The sequence below is a fragment of the Chiloscyllium punctatum genome, chromosome 15 (assembly GCF_047496795.1).
Source record: "Chiloscyllium punctatum isolate Juve2018m chromosome 15, sChiPun1.3, whole genome shotgun sequence".
Taxonomy (NCBI): domain Eukaryota; kingdom Metazoa; phylum Chordata; class Chondrichthyes; order Orectolobiformes; family Hemiscylliidae; genus Chiloscyllium; species Chiloscyllium punctatum.
The window spans coordinates 74,640,409-74,661,903 of NC_092753.1; the positions used below are offsets into that span (position 1 = coordinate 74,640,409).

General features: G+C 40.6%; 1 protein-coding gene across 2 annotated transcripts in view; it reads left to right on the forward strand.

Annotated features, from left to right (window-relative positions):
* epha3 (eph receptor A3) overlaps window positions 1-21,495 on the forward strand; it is a 244,619-nt gene that overhangs the window by 209,418 nt on the left and 13,706 nt on the right. For both annotated transcript variants that reach the window (XM_072585485.1, XM_072585486.1), the window contains exons 14-16: window positions 2,913-3,062; window positions 7,915-8,108; window positions 20,314-20,469. In XM_072585485.1, coding sequence (XP_072441586.1) covers window positions 2,913-3,062; window positions 7,915-8,108; window positions 20,314-20,469 — 500 coding nt within the window. The remainder of the gene's footprint in view (window positions 1-2,912; window positions 3,063-7,914; window positions 8,109-20,313; window positions 20,470-21,495) is intronic.

Consider the following 21,495-nt stretch of genomic DNA (forward strand, 5'->3'; position numbering starts at 1 on the left):
TGGGGAGTCCAGAACTAGAGAGCATAGGTTTAGGGTGAGAGGGGAAATATATAAAAGAGACTTAAGGGGCAACTTTTTCACGCAGCAGGTGGTACGAGTATGAAATGAGCTGCCAGAGGGAGTGGTGGAGGCTGGTACAATTGCAACATTTAAGAGACATTTGGATGGGTATATGAATAAGAAGGGTTTGAAGGGATATGGGCTGGGTGCTGGCAGGTGGGACTAGATTGGGTTGGGATATCTGGTCAGCATGGACAGGTTGGACTGAAGAATTTGTTTCCATGCTGTACATCTCTATGACTCTATGACTCAATGAGTTGTTTGAGGAGGTGACAAAGGTGATTGATGAGGGAAAAGCAGTTGATGTTAGTGAGTTTTGAGAAGATGTGTAGCTCAGGTTGAGGTTCTGGATGTAAGTTTGCTCACTGAGCTGGAAGGTTTGTTTTTAGACGTTTTATCACCATACTAGGTAACATCATCACTGAGCCTCTGGTGAAGCGCTGGTGTTATGTCCTGTTTTCTATTTATATGTTTAGGTTTCCTTGGGTCGGTGATATCATTTCCAGTTCTTTTTCTCAGAGGGTGGTAGATCGGGTCTAAATTGACATATTTGTTGATAGAGTTCCGGTTGGAATGCCATGCTTCTAGAAATTCTTGTGCATGACTCTGTTAGGCATATCCTAGGATGGATGTGTTGTCCCAGTCGAAGTGGTGTCCTTCCTCATCTGTATGTAAGGATACTAGTGATAGTCAAGTCTTTTTGCGGCTAGTTGATGTTCATGTATCCTGGTGGCTAGTTTTCTGCCTGTTTGTCCAATGTAGTGTTTGTTACAGTTCATAGAAGGTATTTTGTACTTTGGGACAACACATCCAACCTAGGACAAGCCAGAGACATGCAGGAGAATTCATATAAGCATGGCATTCCAACCGGAACTCTATCGACAAACACGTCAATTTGGACCCCATCTACCACCCTCTGAAAAAAAGAACTGGAAATGACATCACCAACTCAAGGAAACCTAAACATAAATAGAAAGAAGGACATAACACCAGCACTTCACTGGAGGCTCACTAATGATGTTACTTAGTATGGTGACAAAATGTCTGAAAATGAACCTTCCAGCAGATTTACATCCAGCAGTTGATGTCTGCATGGACTTCAGTAAAGCTTTTGACAAGGTCCTTCATGACAGACTGGTACGAAAGATGAAGTCACATGGTTTCGGGGTGAACTGGCAAGATGGATACAGAACTGGCTTACTCATAGGAGACAGGTTATTGGTGGAAGGATGCCTTTCAGAATGGAGGGTTGTGACTACTGATGTTCCTCAGGGATCAGTGCTGGGACCTCTGCAGTTCGTGATCTACATAAATGACTTGGAGGAAAACAGAGCTGGTCTAATTAGTATGTTTGCAGACAATAAAAAGATTGGTGGAGTTGGGGATAGTGAGGAGGATTGTCAGAGGATACAGCAAGATATAGATCAGTTGGAAGCATGGGCAGCAAAATGACAGATGGAGATTAATCCAGACAAATGTGAGGTGATGCGTTTTGGAAGGTCAAGTACAGATGGAAATTACACAGTGAATGGCAGACCGCTTAGTAGTATTGATATGCAGAGAGATCAGGGTGTACAGGTCCATAGCTCTCTGAAGGTGACAGTGCAGGTAGATAAGGTAGTGAAAAAGGCTATAGCTTGCTTCCCTTCATTGGAAGAGGCATTGATTTTGAGGATAGACAAGTTATGTTGCAGCTTTGTAGAACTTTAGATAGGCTAAACTTGGAATATTGTCTATAGTTCTGGTCACCACACTAGCAGAAGGATTTGGTGGATGCTTTGGAGAGGGTACAGAAAAGGTTTACCAGGACGTTGCCTGGTATGGGAGATTTTAGTTACGAAGAAAGGTTGGATGGACTAGGTCTGTTTTCACTGGAACACAGGAGTTTGAGGGATGTCCTAATAGAAGTTTATAAGATTGTGAATGGCATGGGTAGAGGGGAAAGTACGAGGCTTTTTCCCAGGGTGGAGAGGTCAGTTACTAGGCAAGGCAGGTTCAAGGTGCGATGGGGCAGTTTAAAAGAGATGTACAAGGCAGGTTTTTTTGTCCCAGAAAGGATAGTGAGTCCTGGAGGACGCAGCCATTGGAGCTGGTGCAAACAGACAACAGTAGCAGCATTCAAGTAGCACCTGGATGAATACATGATAGGAAGGGAATAGAGGGATATGGATCCTGTACGTGAAGACAGTTTAGCATGGAAGGGATAAATGTGGCAGCACAGGCTTGGAGGGCCAAAGGGCCTGTTACTGTGCTGTATTGTTCTTTGTTCTAAATGAAACCCTCAATTTTGATTGCATCTGCCTCATTGGGCTTGTTGTCACACATATGTACAACAGACAGCTTCATTGTGAAACCAGTAACACTTTAAGAAATACTTGGGCTTATACTGAATACCCCTGTGTGGAAAAAAATAAGAATCTTCAATACTTGAAATACAGAAGTGGAATTATGACATTTTTGCCACCTCCATTGTTTCTCAGCCTGTCAGGAATTGTTGCCAATCTGTGTTTACAAATTGCATGTGATAATAAAATTAAGAGCAGTACGTTTTGTTTTTATGGTAATAATCCTAATTGAATGGAAAATAAAGAGAAGAATTGCTTTCAAACTATCACTTTGAAATCCTGCTGTTTATTCTGGCCACAAATGCATTTCAAATCGCTCATATAGATTAATGGCTGGGTTAAGGCAGCAGACAAAAGAAACCCACAGTGTGTTTACGGCTGGTTTTGATTAATGCAATTTTAACTCGAATGTCTTGATTTGACCTACAAACAAGTTTTGCTTTTCTTGCATGGTCACCAAAAGTACAGTCATGCATAACCACTTTTTCTAAATAAACTCTTTTCTAGGGTGGGAAAATCCCCATCCGATGGACAGCGCCAGAAGCCATCGCCTACCGCAAATTCACCTCAGCCAGTGATGTGTGGAGTTATGGGATTGTTCTATGGGAGGTGATGTCGTATGGAGAGAGGCCTTACTGGGAAATGTCCAATCAGGATGTGAGTATCTTCTGTGAATTGCTCTGTTGTAAATGAGTCAAGCTGGGTGAGGAAGTCGAGCATGGGAATGCCAGGTGGCCATGCATTTCTGTGTCATTGAAAGCAACAGAGAAGACACACAAGCTAACTTTCAGCACCGAACACCAGTTTACACATCTTTATATAGCGGACACTTTCACTAAAAGAAAAATACCAGCTGTAAATGAGGAAAATAAAGGTTGTTCACAGGACTAAAACTGATCAGTGTAAAAAAAACTATGTGCACTTAAACTGTTAAAACATTTAGCACTGGCTTTGCATTGTTAACTATGAGTAATGTATTCTATAGGGTATGCATAATTCATATCTGCTAACACAACTTAATACCCATTGTTCCTCACATGATTCCTTCCTCATCTCAGGTTCTTGGGGAAAAACGTATATGGTGGCAATACATATCTGCGTCAAAGTTGCTTTTATCTGTACTCCTGGATGTAGTGCATTTTTTTAAGTTCTTATTTTTGACAGAGGTGAAAAGGCCTCTGTCTTTCTGCTGACCCACAGAGGTCACTTCCTCCTGGGTGTCCCAGTAGAATTCCAATCTATCAATGTGAAACCTTTGTGGAAGTTAATATTCAGCAGCTTGAACTGTTTCTATGTACCAACTCATAAATATAAGGTATGTTTTCCCACCAGGTTAATCCCTGTGTTGAAAATGTGCAGAGACAATTCAGTATGAATGTATTATACAGTTGCAAAGGGTTAGAAAATACACCTTCCTGTGACAGCATATCAAGGCACTTTGGTATGACAAAACAGAATTTTAACATCATAAATTGTTGCACATGAATCTAATGTCTGCATTGTGCACATGTATTCCACTGTGAGGTGCATGTATATATCATTAGTAAACACGCAAGAAGCAATACCCTTTATTCAGAACAGATAAAGGACCTGGAGATGATTGCAATTCAAAACATGTGATATAATCTTGGGAACCTGAGAGCGATTATAATCCACCACAACATTCTGTGCTGGTATAATTAAATGTTTGACTGCAGATTAAAACAATTATTTTTGCTCTCTATTTTTTTATGTCCAAGAATTAGATCTCCAACTTTTTGTTTTTAAAATATTCTGGTTGTAATTCTGTCTTGTGTTTTTTTCTATATCCATCTTGATCGCGTTGTCAAAAGTTCTTTTAACTTGTTGCGCTGATAGTTTCGCCTTTTTGCCCTCCCCATCTGGCCCTGCCTGATCTCCGAGGGATGTGTTTCATTAGGCAGAGGGGTCACAAGGCCAGGCCTCCTCCAAGATATACCCAGCATCACTGATGCCAGGCTCAGCCAATTTGATACACTTCACATCATATCAAGAAATAGCTTGAGTATTGGATTGTGCAAAGACTGTCGGCCCTGACAACACTCTGGCAATATTACTGAAGACATGTGCTCCAGAACTTGCCCTAGTCATGCTCTTCCATTGCAATTACAACATTGGCATCTACCTGACAATGTGGACAATTGCCTAGATAAGTCCTGTTCACAAAAAGCAGGTCAAATGCAAACCAGCCAATTACTGCCCCATCAGTCTACCCATGATCATCAGTAAAGTGATGGAAGTTATCATCAGTGTTATCAAGCAGCCCTTGTTCAGGAATAACCTGCTCACTGATGCCTTGTTTAGATTCTGCTTTAGCCACTCAGCATGTGATCTTATTACAGCCTTGGTTCAAATATGGGCAAAAGAGCTAAATTCCTGAGGTGAGGTAAGAGTAACATTTGACATCATTGTTGCACCTGACCAAGTGTGATGTCCAGGAGCCTAAGTAAAACTGAACTCAATGGGCATCAGGAGAAAATCATCCACTGGTTAGACCCATGCCTGGCACACAGGAAGATGGTTGTGGTTGTAGGAGGTCAGTCATCTTAGCTACAGGCCATCTCTACAGGAGTTCCTCAACATAGTGCCTTAGGTCCAACCATTTCATCAGTGACCTTCCCTCCGTCATAAGGTCACGAAAGAGGGGTGCTCGGCGATGGTTACACAATGTTCAGCATTGTTCGCAAGTCCTCAGAAACTGAAGCAGGCTTGGGTTGAAACGTGGCAAGTGATATTTATGGCTTCAGCAGAATGAATCTAGCCATCACCCTTTGACATTCAATAGCATTACATTCACTCAATGTCTTATATTAGTATGCTGGGGTTGCCATTGACCAGAAACTGAACTGGACTTGACATCTAAATGCAATAGTTACAAGAGCAAGTCAAAGGCTAGGAATCCTCCATGAGTAACTCCTCGCTTGACTCCTCAAAGCCTTTCACCATCTAAAGGTACAAGAAAGGAGTTTGATGCTTAACACCATACAGGGCAAAGAAGCCCACTTGATTTGCACTACATTCACACACATTCCCTTCATCATTGCGGATGCATAGTAGTAGCAGTTTGTGCTATCTACAAGGCGCTACAGAAATTCAACAGGGACGTTAAGAAAACAGAGCTTCCCATTCCCAGCTGTGTGTGGAAAGTAGGTCTCCTTTATTCTGCTGCACCACCCCGGCCCTCTCCAGCCCCCATTCTGATCAGTGAGAAGCCATTCTGGAATGAGGGGGGTCATGTCACACCCTAACCTACTACTTCCACTCACTGTCACTGCTGAAGAAGATGTGATGCACCTCCTTGTCCAGAGTGGTGTTACCAACCAAGGGACACCCAAGAATACTGCTGCAGCCTCCCTTCAAATCTGACACTGGTCACTCACACTCGATTCAGGATATGATTCAGGTCACTGAGTCATGGATTCCTATTCCTTCAATTATGTTCAATTCCAGCAGGGCCATCTTTGAGACTGACTATTGCTTTCCGACTTTTCTGGAATGATATTGAGTTCTTCTTTACTCATCTTTAATCTTTTACTCATCTCTCCTCTTTACTCTTTGTACCACCTCAGTAAGGTAGACCTACCCCAAAGTGTTTGAGGATGGGTTTTTGCTAGCTCTCTAACCAGAGAACAAGACTCCTGTCATCGCTATTAAATGCACCCTGTGATTTTATTATCTACTTGCTTTTCCTCTGCCATTCACATGTGGCTCAATGTCTCCTTTTCACTACCACATTATTATCTTTTACTTTATCTTTACAGTAATCCAAATTCAAGGAAAATATAGAATGCGTTCAAGCATTGTTATGTCCACATCTAATCCTATCAGAGTCAACAGTCATTTAGAATACAGAATGGGGCCATTCAGCCCTTCAAGGCTATATTCCCCAAGGTGGTCCCAATCCCCAGCTCCATCCCCATATCCCTGCAAGTTTATTTCCTCAAGTGGCCATTCTTAATCCTTTTGAGGAGATTCATTGTCTCTGCCTCCACTGTCCTCCTGGGCAGTAAATTCCAGATGAGGAAATATCTCAAATTCGTTGTCTAATTGTGAAAACAACACCATTGCATTTTCATTTCACTCTTCACTTTGGGAAGTTCCTCGACATAGTACCAAATCGTCCCCGTGCACTTAATCAGCAGCAACCAAAATTACCATTAACAGAATAATCATCTCAAATGCCCCATTTATACAAAACTCATGTCAGAAACACACACACACGTATTAAACACACACACACGTATGTGTGCCTGGGTGACATTCATCAAGTTGACCCGGGCAGAACATGATCTGTGTATTTATGCTGAGAGCTGGCCAGATTCAGTGTGTGCACCAGTCGTATTAAATTACCCACCCTCAGCACCGGCTGCATTTCATTTTTCCACAGAAAACAGTAGGAGATTCACATCAGGCATTTACATCAGTCCAGCATTGTGCCCCTCCTTCACTGCTGACAGAGCTCAAGAGATAGATAGCAATAGACTCCAACGCCTCCTCTGAACTAAATCTGGCTCCATTTCAATTTTGCTGTATGTTTTTCAAGTTCCAATCAGCTCAGAAATTTCCATGAATTGAAAAATCAAACTTTGATTGAACCTAAAACTTCAGGTATACCACCTCTGAGCTACACCTAAATTCTGCTTATCACAGAATCTAAATTGAGCATTGTGTTCATTCCTGGAGGGTTCATTTTAAATAATGATCTGAGTGAATGGGAATCATTGAACTTTGTGCAATGCTAGTGGGTAGCCAGATTTACATTTCTCCTGATTATTATTTCAATTGAATTGAATTTTGAGAGATGTTAATGGGTGGCCAATTTGCCATTATACTATTCACACTAGAGCGTGTATTATTGTTCTAGCTTTTTCTTTTAGTTGCCCTATCAGTGAGTGAGGGCATCAGAGTTAAGGCCATCACTTGTTACTCCACCCTAAGTGCCCATTAACTGTTTGGCTTGTTCGGCCATTTCAGAGGCACTGAAGCGTCAACCACAATGCTGTAGGTCTCAGGTCACATGTAGGCAACACCAGATAAAGCTGACAGATTTCCTACTCTGAAGGACAACAGTGAACCAGATCAGTTTCTACAAAAAAACCACTATTGCTGAGAGTAGTTTTATATTCCAGATTTTTTAATTGTATTTAAATTTAACTTGAACCTGTGTTCTTAGAATGTTATCCTGGGCCTCTGGATTACCAGTCTAGTCACATTAACACTACGACATCATCACCCCTCCAAGTGTGTACCAAGTAATGCTATTTGGGTACAAATTTTCAGTACAACAAGGTAAGTGTATGGTCATCTAGATTTAAATATAAAAGCCCTTTATTCAGCCCAACTTTGCTTTTTGCCAAAGAAGTCCCTACTATGTTAAAATCAATGATAAGCACACACTTTTCTTTTCCATGATTGCTCATGACTGTATATCTTAGATGAGTAGCTTTCGTTGTGATACACTGACGTTGTCCTGTATTGAATTCTCATTCAGGTAATTAAAGCGGTTGATGAAGGGTATCGGCTGCCGCCCCCCATGGACTGCCCAGCTGCCCTGTATCAGCTGATGCTGGACTGTTGGCAGAAGGATAGGAATAACAGGCCGAAGTTTGAACAGATTGTCAGCATTCTGGACAAGTTGATTCGGAATCCCAGCAGCCTGAAGATCATTGCTAATACCGCAGCAAGGTGACTGGTTACTTTAAAAAAATGCATTTCAATATCCATGACTCTGTTTACTGCTTTTTAAAATACTAAACCAAAGGGTCAGGAGCTGCATGTTGACACATATTAGTGGTTAATTCTGCAAAATTACATCATGATGTTGGCAAGGGTGAAAAGAGTTGGCCATTCTCTAAAAGGGATATAAGAAGCCATTGAAATAACGCACATAGTGATGTGCACTTGACTTACTGGACTCCTATTCTGAAGTTTATGTTTTCTCCTGCACCATTATGCAGTGAGTTACAAGCATGCAGTCGTGAGGAGATGGCAATGAAAAGAATTTTATCCCACCTGAAATTTCATTATAACACAAAGTGGTTTCCTCAGACATCCTCCAGATTCCAGAATTGGCTTTGTTACTTCTCTGTTTTTGTGTACAATATATTAATTTAAGCTACAAACCACCACAGACACAGAGGCCTTAAATGCACTGAACAAACACTTAGATGTGCACTTCCAGTGCTATATGCTATGGGATTATTGACAAAGAGTTGGAAAGTGGGGATTAAGCATGTTATCATAGTCCTTTTTCAGGTGGCACAAACACAATTAACTGAGCAGTGATTTTCTGTGCTTTTTTTTTCAATTTCTATGTTTCTATCAGAATCTATTAAAACAACTTTAATACATGATAAAAATGTTAAGCCTCAAATCCCAAATTGCATGTTGGACTCCACTATTACTTTTGTTGGAATTCAAAGAAAATTATTTAAGGAGTATAGCAAATACATAAATGAAGCTAGCTTTAAGTGGATTCCATTGACTGTACAAGTATCCTAGTGATTTGGTAATACATGAGGTATGATATATGTGATTTAATGCCAGAGACCCAACCTTGATCAAACTTGATAATTAATTTGAATGTAATTCATTTTGTAAAATAAACCATGAACAACAGTCTACTATTTCCCAATTCACTTGTGCATGATTAAAATCAGTGGCTCCTGATTGAGAAGGAATCTTGTTTTGTTTACACCGATGCATTTACAGAAGCTGTGCATCATCAGAGATGATTAGGCCCTCGAGGTAATGCATTCTCATATCATGAGTTGCTCCATCGGGTTCAGAGTCTTCAATTGGATGGAACCTCCAATCTGCTGACAAGTCTCACTAATCCTCAACTAGGACATCTCTGTGATGTACCAAAGACTTAAAATTTGGAGAAATCATTCTGAATATCAATACATAGTTATAAACTTTAACTCAAAGTTTCATATTAGAATTCATATTAGAATTTTACTCTTCAAGATTAATAATAAATATGCCATCTAAATAAATTATATGTGCACAATGCATCTTATCTACGTTTCTCTCCAATTATCTAAGTGTCCCAGTTTGTAATCCATTGGCATGGATGAGAGTTTCAGCAGAGGTGACATTGAGTGATGTTATAGAGATGTAAAGGGGTGATCTTAGATTGGCATGAAATGATGTTGAAAGCTCATCTTGGGATCAAATGTAGCACTAAAGTTGCAAATAGCCTCAATCTCAGACGGTAGCGTGGTATAGAGTTTGGAGCAGGGGTAGAATCAGTAGCTTCAGTTATACCAGTATTTTATCAGAGGAGATTTCTCCTCATCCAGTTTTGGATCTTGTCTAAGCAGTCTGATAGATCTTAACTATTCTGATGCAGCCCTTGTTCAGTTGTATATTGTACACTCTGTAAAGTTAGCTCATTCAAAACTGTCTATCTGGTGTCTTTTATTTTTGTGTAGTAAGTTCTGTTCAACTATTCCCCCCTGTTGTCACTGACCTACCTTGGTTTCCAGCCAAGCAATGTCTTAATTTTAAAGTTTTCATCTTTGTTCACAAATCCTTCAATGGCCTCATCCCTCCCTAACTCTGTAATAACTTCTAACCCTCTAAAATATCCTCTATTTCTGACTATTTATTTATTCCCAAGCATAATTTCTCCACCATTAGTGATTGGACCTTTAGTTGCCTAGATCCCAAACTTGTGGAATATCTCCCCTCTTTGCCTTACTTACCTCCTTTAAGACATTGCTTAAAACCCAACTCTTTTACTGAGACTTTAGTAATCTGCATAATAGCTCATTTGTGGATTGGTGTTATACTTGGTTTTAGAATGTTCCTTCCTGTGAAGCACATTGGGACATTTCATTTCATCAAAGGCACTCTATAAATATGTTTCCTTTTTGTTAAGCACTGGCTGCCCGAGGGTATTAGTCTCTCCATGGAATTTCCAAGTTCCGTGGTACTGCCACTGCCATGTGTGTTCTATACAGTGGGATGAGTCTTCCTTCATAATTCCTTTCTAGAGAGGTTGCTTTTTGATGCAGGGTCCAAGTAAGTTAGTGTAACTCTGGCAAACTTTCCTAAATGCAGGAGCCAGTTGAGAATGATGTTTCAGTTGGTGCCATTATGAAATGGGGACAGAGGGAACTTGGATTTTGTGAAAGTTCGATACTCAGAGGTCATTAAAACCTTTCATGTTCAATGTCTTGCAGATTTGTTCAGGTTTCTTGTTAAGAAAAAATGGTTCACGATCTGCTGTCTCTTCCTTCTCCTCCCGCACACACACACACATAGACGCACACACACTCTGACATCCTCAGACTCACATATATACGCAAGCACACACACACATCACCTCAGAACTTAGAATTGGTGATTTATGAAAGGCATTAATAGCCTGCTAGGAAACAGCAGGACAGCAACTCAGCTTGTAACAACGGCAGAGAGTAAAACACACCTAATTTGTCTGTTCCTGTATGAACTAATAGGATGCATGACCTGGCCAATAAATTGCATGGTCGAGGCCATAGACAGGCATCTGGATCACATGCTGATGCATGCAACTATTGCGGAATATCTCCGTTCCTGAGATCTCGCACTGAGACATCACAGACTATTCACAGTCAGATCCAAATTCCTTTAGATTACTAAATTGTCCAGATGTCCTCCCTCAGGAGAGAAAAAAACAGCCAGTATCTTTGCAATCACTGGGGCAAGGTCAAGAAGAGGTTGGGGAGAATTGTATTCTCTTGGAATACACTAGAAATCAGTAATTTTAGATTTCATTCATAAGTTCAAACAATTTCAGCCTGAGTTCCATGTCCTCTGCAGAAATCATTTAAGTTGCTGTATGCTGCATTCCTGTCTATTAGTTACTCAATTTAAAACAAAATCAAATTGACTTGTTAAATTTCATTATCCATTGTTCAATCATTTATGAATATTTAAATTTTAATTCATTTTCCTGTTTCAACACCATTTGTTAAAAATGAGAATTGACACTTGCATTTTACCATGCAAACCCTTGGCGCACACGGATGAAATTTCTCACTGTAATGTTTATAAAGCTATCGTTAATAAATGAATTAATTAGGGAGAAAAGCATGTGCATTTGCTATAAGCATATGAACATTGTTGATAAGTTTCCTGCCTGCAACTTCCAGGCGTGGCAGTGCCCTGACAAAGCTAAATACATTTCAGTTGAACTGGAGCAGCAGCAAGTTTTCTTTAAACTGTTGCAACACCGACATCACACGTCTTGTGAGTAACAACATCAGCTTGATTTTCCTAATGCTAGAAGGAGGATGCAGTGTTCATTGTTGCAGTTAACATTCTGTAACAGGAAGCAGGATTCGCCTTTTATATTCCTGTTATTGCTCTACTTTGCAAAGAGTTCAGTTTGGTATCTCTCTCGCTCTCTGCAGTTAAGCTCACTTGCATTCCACTACAGAAGACTTTTTGATAGAAGAACCTGCAAATAGCTATTAGCAGTAAACAGTTCAACCCTAACGAGAATAAACCCACATAAACGAGACCTTGGAAACAGTGGGGTGCCAGAAACAAAATGGAATAGGGTTTCTGGTATGAAGTTGTTGAAATCAGTTTGACATCCTGAAGGCTATGTGTTTAAGTGGAAGATAAGACACTGATCCCTTGTGCTGAGCTTCTCTGGGACACTGCAGCAGGCATACTAGTGAAATGTTAACGTGAGGGAGATGGTATATTGAAACAGCATGTGAATGGAAGGCTAGATTGTTTTTGCGGATGGAATAAAGGTGTTCCACAAAGTAGTCACTCAGTCTGTTTGTTCTCGCCAGTGTAGGAGAGACCTCATTATCAGCAGTGAATGCAGTCAACTAGATGGAGCGATGTACAAGTAAATTGTTGCTTCACCTGAAAGGTGTGGTTAAGGCCTTGGACAGTGATAAGGAACTACATAAATGGGCACTTACACCTTCTGGGACTGCAGTGGAAGTTGCTACGAGGGGGAATTAAGAGGTTTGGGAGTGTCAGAGGAATGGACCTGGGTGTCATAATACTCAGTAGTATTGACTACAGAATACTGAATGACCTGGAGACAGTGGATGTTGGAAAAATGTTTCCATTGGTGGGAGGGACTAAGAACCAAGGGCACAGCCTTAGAGAAAAGGGAAGACTTTTAGGAACGGAGATAAGGAGAAAGTTCTTCAGACAGAGAGTGGTGAATCTATGGAATTCACTGCCACACAAGGCTGTGGAGGCTAGGTCATTGAATGTATTTAAGATGGAGTTTGATAGGTTCTTGATTGTCAAGGGGATTGAGGGTTACGGGGAGAAAGTGGGAGAAAGGGGTTGAGAAACGTATCAGCCATGTTTGAATGGTGGAGCAGACTCAATGGGCTGAATGGCCTAATTTCTGTTCCTATGTCTGGGAATGCTGACATGCAATATTGGGGATAGAAATCATGGGTTTCACTGCTGACCCTGACTCAAACAGCACTTAGCACTGGTTATTGAACCTTGATAGACTCACCTGTACTGAGCTATGCTGATGGTGGAGAGGCGAGGAAGATCTGTATGGTGGTAAATGTTGGAGAAATAATGGAGGACAATGATGTGGCAGCAGGCCCACGGCTGCACTTTCTAGGAAAGTCTCTATGACAAATTAACTACTGAGATTACAGTTACATCACTCAGATGATACCTCAGTGACCTTTGAATTCATGGGTGAATCTTATTGTTCTTCTAAGAGCGAGGGAAAGGGGTAAGGGCAGAAGTGTAGGAAATGGCTCTGGCATAGCTAAGGGCTCTGTCAACTTTCATCGGGGTTGGTTGAAAGTGGTAGTGGCTTTTTCTGACACAGTTAGCACTTGGTAACAGAGATAAGTTCTAATGGGAGCCTCTGAGGTGATGGAACTGTAACCTCATTAGTTATTGTGTGGTAGAGATTCTACTCGAATGTGCAGCTCTGGGCAGAGATACCTGCTGGAACATCATTATGTATACAGCATATTGTTATAAAGACAAGTCTTGAAGCTTGGCTTAAGCTGATGTGAAGAACAGATAAATCCATAGTAAAACACTGGTTATTCCACATGAACAGGGTTTATGTGACTGAAAGTGATAGCAACCAATGAGACAACACCCAATGGTCAAGAAACACCCTTTCTCTTCAAACAAACAGTAATTGTACAGCTGATAGACACAATATATGGAAAGTATGATGACCTAGATTCAGTTAGGTCATCAAACCGATGTTCCACTGGACACTCAGCTTAGAATTTGATTATCAAAACAACCCCACCTTGCAAAGCAAATTGGCCACCCATATATACATTAAGGCATTAACAAGATACAATCAATGTTTTTTTTGGATATGCCAGTATATATTGTATACACAACTGATATATTTATTTTGATTTATTGTGTATAATTGACTGAGATTAATGTGAACAACATGCTTGTTGCAAGATCTGAAATTAAAACTGAACTACTTTCCCTCTTTGTGAAATACATAAAGAGACAGATGGTTGCTGACTCAATAGACACCAGGGTTGGCAGAAGTTACATGGGCACTGTGTGCTGTATTCAGGGAGCTGTGGATCCATACGTGGGTCGCAGTTGAATATAATTCTCACAAGCTGTAGGAACCATCAAAATCTGTCCTGAATTCCAGCAATTTCATGTTGTAGCACTTAATATATGGCCTGTAGGAGGTATTTAATGAATAATGTAGGCTTTTGGAAGCAGAGAGGAGCAATTCCATTTATACAAGGGCCATCATTAATTACCCAAGACTTTCTCTGACTACATAAATATACAATATAATCTCTGATGTAGCTTGTTTTAAATTAAACCTATCAGAGCAGTTTTAGCACCCCACCCACATACCGCCCAACAAATCCCACCACTCCAGTCATGCGCCAGACCAGAACAGTACACATAAAAAGCACATTGTTCTTGTCTGGCCCCAAGAGCATGATTATATGCTTTATGTTTCACATTGCTTGTCGGACTTACATTTTGAAGGATTGTGTAAAAAAAAAAAAAATTTTTCATGTTTTGTGGACAGCTCTGGAATGGTTTCTTTGAAAGTGATCATTAAAAGTTAAATGTAGACATTGGAGATTTTTGGCAAGTCTTCCTAGACATCCAATGACCAGTGATAACTGTATTCTTGACTGTAAGTGCTGCCTGGTGGCGATTTCGCAGTGATTGGTTGGAGAGGTGTTTGTTTCTCTGGTTCATTTGCAGGGAAGCCTGCTAAGAACAAGCTGAGTTGGAGGAAAGTTGCTTAGAACAAGCGGCCCAGCTGATCACTCTCATTTCTGAAAAGAAAACCATCCACATCATTTCAGTGTGAAAAATATTTGTTCCCTTGAAGAGTGATTAAAAGAACATCTCAAGATTGAGCAAGTTGCATTTGCAAGATGTTAGAGGCAATGATTTTTGATTAGTGACTTGAGCATGCATTATACAATATGAGTAACAACACAATCTGGAATAAATTATGCTTTATCCTTTTACCTTCAAGAATAACACATTGATTTTTTTTTGAGAAAACCAATTTCTGCAAGAATATCTCTTTATTCTTCTATTTTCCTAAAGAGAGAGAGAGTGTGTGTGTTTATACATTTATGGGTGGCACAGTGGCACAATGGGTGGCACGGTGGTGCACTGGTTAGCACTGCTACCTCACAACACCAGGGACCCGGGTTCAATAACCACCTCGGGCAACTGTCTGTGTGGAGTTTGCACATTCTCCCTGTGTCTGCGTGGGTTTCCACCAGGTGCTCCGGTTTCCTCCCACAGTCCAAAGATGTGCAGATGAGGTGAATTGGCCATGCTAAATTGCCCATAGTGTTAGGTGAAGGGGTAAATGTAGGGGGATGGGTTGCTCTTCGGAGGTTTGATGTGGACTTGTTGGGCCGAAGGGCCTGTTTCCACACTGTAAGTAATCTAATTCCATATTACTGACTCTGCACGTTATCCAATAAAGGGACATCTTTATTGAGTGAGTGTTCTTTTGATGATAAGCCCATATCTATTTATTAATAAATCTGATTGACAGATTTTGTTATTTAAAACCTGATAAAGATAAATACTTAATGAGTCTTCTTGGTAACTGAGAAACGATTTTTATTTTATGTTGACATCCTTGCAGTAGTGGGACGAGAGCAAAGATGCACTCCCCCTGCCTGGGTCAGAACAACTGACCAGTTTAAATGATCCAATTGTAATCCTGGTCCAGGTCATAGGCTGTAGTTATGACGAAAGAGAGAAATGTTGAGATAATATCAGACCTCTAAATATATGTTAAGTTGCAAAAAACAAGCAAACTAATCGTTGATACAATTTGAGCCAATGAAGCGGTCAATTTTTATCTAAGTATCCTGGGACTGGTCAAAAATAACATTTCATCATTTCCTATCTGCAGCTATCCTGAGAACAACTGGCCTATATTTACTCACAGAACGTTATAAGTGTATAATTACTGTAAAACTAATTCACACTTGACTGATTGGAAACAAACAAACATTAGCAGATGACAAATGAGTGATGATTCATGACAGCTGACATAATCTCTGTAAAGGTCTCAGACCAAGACAATAAAGACTTAATTGAAGTGTTGGGCTCACTGCTTTGTCTTTACTGGAGTTGGATAATCAATACATCTGAGAAGATTGTAATCCCTCACTTCAGGAATTGAAATTCATTTAAACTGTGCATTGATATTTATCATTGCATCTTAATCTGGACCCACAGTCTCCAGGGAATAATGGCTAACCAACCAGAAATTTCCAGTAATGTCAGTCTGTGTGATGAGGTTAACTTCAACATCTCAATGCTGTAGGAAAATTCCAACCTCCAAATGAAGAGCTTTCTGTAGCCTTTATAAACATTTAAACCTACTTTCTGCTGTCAGACAATATAAAGATCATTTAAGGGAGGAGAGACTTAATTTTATATGTGATTGCTTTTACTCAATATTATTGATGTGAAGGTGCCGGTGTTGGACCAGGGTGGATGAAGTCAAAAATCACACGACATTGGGTTATAGTCCAACAGGTTTATATGAAACTGCAAGCTTTCAGAGCCCTGCTCCTTCCTCAGGCAGCTAGCTATTTGGTGAAGGAGCAGGGTCTCTGAACGCTTGCAGTTTCAAATAAACCTGTTGGACTATAACCCAATGTCGTGTGATATTTGACTCAGTATTTTTGACCTTTCCTGGTTGGAACCTCACCAGTCAACTATGCTTTCGTTCCAGTCATTTGTAGTTTATCAAGTGAAGTCTACCCTTTTTCTCCACTCCCATTTTGAGATAAGCATTGATGTTTCCTGGGAGCCTTGTGTTTACTTCCAGTCTCACTTTAACTGTCGTGATTGAATAATGCAAAACAGGCTTAAAACCTGCTTTTCTTTCCCATTGAAGTCAAAGAAGAAAACCAGAAGTGGTATCCAGTGGGCTGTTGGTTTGCTAGTTGCCTACTTTCACTCATTACAGTTTAATGACTATTCTGACTCTCTGTGAGCAAACAAAAAAATAATTACACATAATACTTTCATGCAAATATTACATCCCAGAATTCTTTCTACCCAGTAGACACTGCTGAAAGACAGCAGCCATTTTTCACACAGATGGTTCCCACAAACAGCATTGTTATGACTCAATAAGCTACTTTTGTGGCGTCAACTGAGGCATCAATAATTTAGATTTATATTTAGACTTTATTGTCACATGTACCCAAGTACAAAAGTACAGGAGTTTTCAATGTCCCCACTCTGGTGTCTTCTTAGGTCCAAGTAACTAGCTACAAAAACTTAAGAACAAGGTATAAAGAAATAAGGAGCAAAGTTAAACATTGCAGTCACTCTTAGAATAGTGTAAAATATAAATAGATAAAGTTAAAGCCCTTCTTAGTGTTAAGTCTAAACTAAAAGGAATAAAACTAAATGTTCAAACATAATGGCCAGGCCACCAAAAGTACCTCTCCTGCCCTTTTCAATATAGTGCCATCAATCGTCTCCGTTCACCTGTCAGTGTGGAGATGCCTTGCTTTAACATCTCATCCAAAGGACAGCGTTTCTGATAGTGCAGTATTGCCTCAGAACTGCACTGGAATATCAGCCTTAAATTTTTCCATTCAAGTTCTGCAGCGAGATTTTAACTCACTCAAATCGCTTTCATTTGCACTAATTTAAAATCAGCCCCAGTATGACTTCAGTACACAACCTTCTGATGAAGGTAAAAGTGCTGCCAAGTGAACAGCTGAGAGACAGTGGGAAGAATTGATAGTCCTTGTAAAAGTTTTTGGTGCATCTGTCACTCTTCTAATTTCACACCTTGGAGTGTGAGAAAATAGGAGGTGAAAGATAGGCAGCTGGTACTTGCTTAGGTCAAATAGGTTAATTGACTTTTGTTAAGGCACTCCTGCAAAATGACCAGGAATCAGGCAGTTACAAGATCATCATTCTGCAAATGTCCTTCGTCATAGGAATTAATCTGCAATTGTTGCAAGGGTGTTGATTGCCAAAGTTATTAAGGCCTTAAAGGGATAGTCCATATTGAACACAGCTCCACTGTAGCAGCAACATAATGCAGGACATCATGCGTGTAAAGTTTAGTGATTATAATGCAGTTGTCATTCAAGCAACCATGAAAAGAGATGCGAGGTCCAGTAGTGAAAATAAATTACTTTCTTGTTAACTAATATATGTTATGATATGTTATGAATGTCAAAAACGTAAAGCCCAATATAGTGGACATTCATAATTGTTTCAGTTGCACAATCCTAGCTTCGTTATCATGTCCGACTTTGCATTGGACCAGAATAAAAGGAATAAATTTCTTCCCTCAGAAATTTTGTCTCAATTTACCTGCAACCATAGGCAAATCTTTGATCTGTGGTGAAATAATCTGAACTTGTATTTTCCCAGGGCACTGCCTTTTTTTAAATTTCCATTAAAAACAAAATGTCTTTGGTTTCTTTTAATATATAGACTGCACTGTCTGGTCATGTTTAGTTGACTACTGATTCACCAGGAAACTCATAGGTGCTGCAAGGAAGGAGACCCAAGGATGGATATTAACTCCCAGCACAAATTGTCTGAGTGATAACTGAGGTGAATGCTTGACCCACCAACCCTCTGCAAGGGGAGGCTGGAACGATTTTAACTCCCAGAGGTTCACTGCATAGGCTCTGGTCAATCTCCCACTCATGCAAAACACTGTCTGGTTGGTGAGTGGGGGCAAAAGTTTGGGCAGCATGAGGCCCGTAAGGATGGTTTCTTGCATTCAGGTCAGATCAGTGAAGTTAAAGGATGTCACAGGGAGGCAATACCCAAGATCTCCTGTCTCCTTGTGAAGCAGCTCTGTTCCTCCGAATCATGACGGAGCAAGAAAGAAAGAAAGTGTCATTTTCCTATAGGCCTCCACTGACCTCGAATCCAGTTGATGCCTGTGGTCTGGTGAAGAAGCCAATTTGGCTTTATTGTCTAGGCTGTCATGAGGTAATTATGCCTCCCTGTGAGTGGGTGACGTGTGGCGCGACAGGAATCTCTTCATTTGGAGATTGCAATTTTCCTTGGTTTCTGCAGAATTGAGATTAGATTAGATTCCCTACAGTAAGAAAACAGGTCCTTCAGCACAACAAGTCCACACCAACCCTCTGAAGAGTGACCCACCCAGACCCATTCCCGTACATTTACCCCTGACTAATGCACCTAACACTATGGGCAATTTAGCATGTCCAATTCACGTGGTCAGCACATCTTAGGATTGTGGGAGGAAACTAGAGCACCCAGACATGAGGAGAATGTGCAATCTCCACAAAGACAGTCACCCGAGGTGGGAATCGGACCCGGGTCCCTGGCTCTGTGAGGCAGCAGTGAAAACCATTGAGCCATTGTGCCACCCGAGATGTTGAGGTTAACCTCATACACAGACTAACATTACAGGAAACTTCTGGTGGGTTAGCCTTTATTCCCTGGATACTGTGGGCCCAGACTGAGATGCAATGACCTGCTGAGCTTTTTCCAGCGCCACACTTTATTGTCTCTACTGTCTCCAGCATCGATAGTCGTCACTGTCTCTTAGTTGCTGCGAAAAATACTGCAAAGCCTCTTCCAAGGATGCCCACCTTGAAGAGGTTTTTCTCCTCCCTCTACAAAGCTGTCAGAGTGTCTCTTTCCAACTGGCTCCCTGTGACACATTTTAAAGGCAGATCCTGCTATGCCACTTGACACTTAAAAAAAGCAAATTAGCACTCCAATCCATTCAGAGATTGGAGGGAACATATTGTTGTATATATTTAGCATCTGCATTCATCTGACTTCCACTGGGTAGACGGCTTCATGTCAGTCAGTTCCAGCTTGACATCAAATTCCAGTCTCAGTTGAACAGGTCGATTGGACTTGTCACGTTGACAGGCAGGGTCTCTTACTTAGAGTGCACTAAAAGTCAAGGGATCCAGTTGAAAATAAAAATATTGGCAGTGGCTGATGGGGGCATACCACACTGCTTGGTTTTCACATTGTTATTTGCGATACACAGTGGGCAACTGAAGGTGATGGAAAAGTCCATGGACAACACCCAGACTGTCCTGTTGCATGTTCCAGTTACGAGGCAATAATGCGACATAAATATATTTTAGTTTGAAATTTGTATAGTCTTGTGGTGCTGTTAATGTCCCCATTTAGATCCTATGCTTCAGTAGAGCATAGGTTGTTTGGCTTGTTTCAGGTCTGGTGATTGCATAATGGTCTGTCAAGCCTTAATCTAACAGCATGAACAGATGAAGGCAGAGTGATAGACAAATTCCATGGTCGTGTTTAAAACCTGCATGGAGCCTGGAAGTCCCAGCTGTTGCTAGTTGTTATTTTCATGCACAATGCTCTGTACTTATACCTGCCTTCTTTATTTCCTTCCAATTAGGCCATCAAATCTCCTGCTTGACCGGAGCAACACAGACGTTTCAGCTTTCCGTTCTGTAGGTGACTGGCTTGATGGTGTCCGGATGGGACAATACAAGGATACCTTCTCGGGGGCAGGGTACAGCTCCTGCGACATGGTGGCAAAATTGGCCTCAGAGTAAGACAACTTTTCTTTTTCAGCGGCAATACAACATTTCGAAGAAGTTACGCAAATGTTAGGAATACATGTTAGGGTCCAGAAGTGGTATTGTACTCAAATGCACTCATCCAACTATGGGTGTCATATCAACCTTAGTTTTTCAAGCTTTGTGTAAGACTAACACCAGGGTAATTAAATCTTATTTCACTTTTGAGGTTTCCTATCTGACATAAATGAATGAAATACTACTTCATAGGCGAGTCAACATCAATGCTTTAGGTTGTGCATTGCTGGAAAGAATTGAAGTCAATTGATTACTTGTGTTGCTCATGTGATATAGTTTTTTTTAAGAAATAAAGATCTCTCAGGATTTCTGTTCATTCAACAGATTCATTAAATGAGTGAGGCAGAATAAGGGTACACATGAAGAAGCATTTTGTGGTTGTTGATGGTTAGAAAAACAGCAAATTGACTGTGGCCGTGATTTGGATGATCAGCAATTTAGTCTGAATCAGAGCTCGGAGAGTGCTCCAGTCAGATCTGTGTTCCGTAAGACCATAAGATGTAGGAGCAGAGGTAGACCATTTATCCCATTGAGTCTGCTATCCATTCTATGAGATCACGGTTGATCTGATAGTCCCTAACTCTCATTGAATTTAAGGGAATGGAGATATAAGCCATTCCAGAGGGAGTTGCCAGTGTAAGAGAGAATGATGATTTATTATGGACTTGGACATAAAAGGTGGAGTTGAGCATAGGTTGAACAGAAAAGTCAAGGTGAAACAATGATCAAAGGCTAGATGTGGTTGTGATTTTGAAAGTGCAATTGTTAGTAATTTGGGAGGTTCTTTTGTTTTCCAGTGGCTGTTGTGGAAAGAAGTAAAGTTGGGAATATGGAAAGGAGATGTGGCAAACAATGATAATAGAAGTCTTATCTATGAATGATATGATGGGTCTAGCAAGACAATCTAAAAAAGCAAAGTCATGGGGGTGACTGTGAATATGGGTTGGGGATATTCAATTGAGGAAGAGATGCAGTAGGAT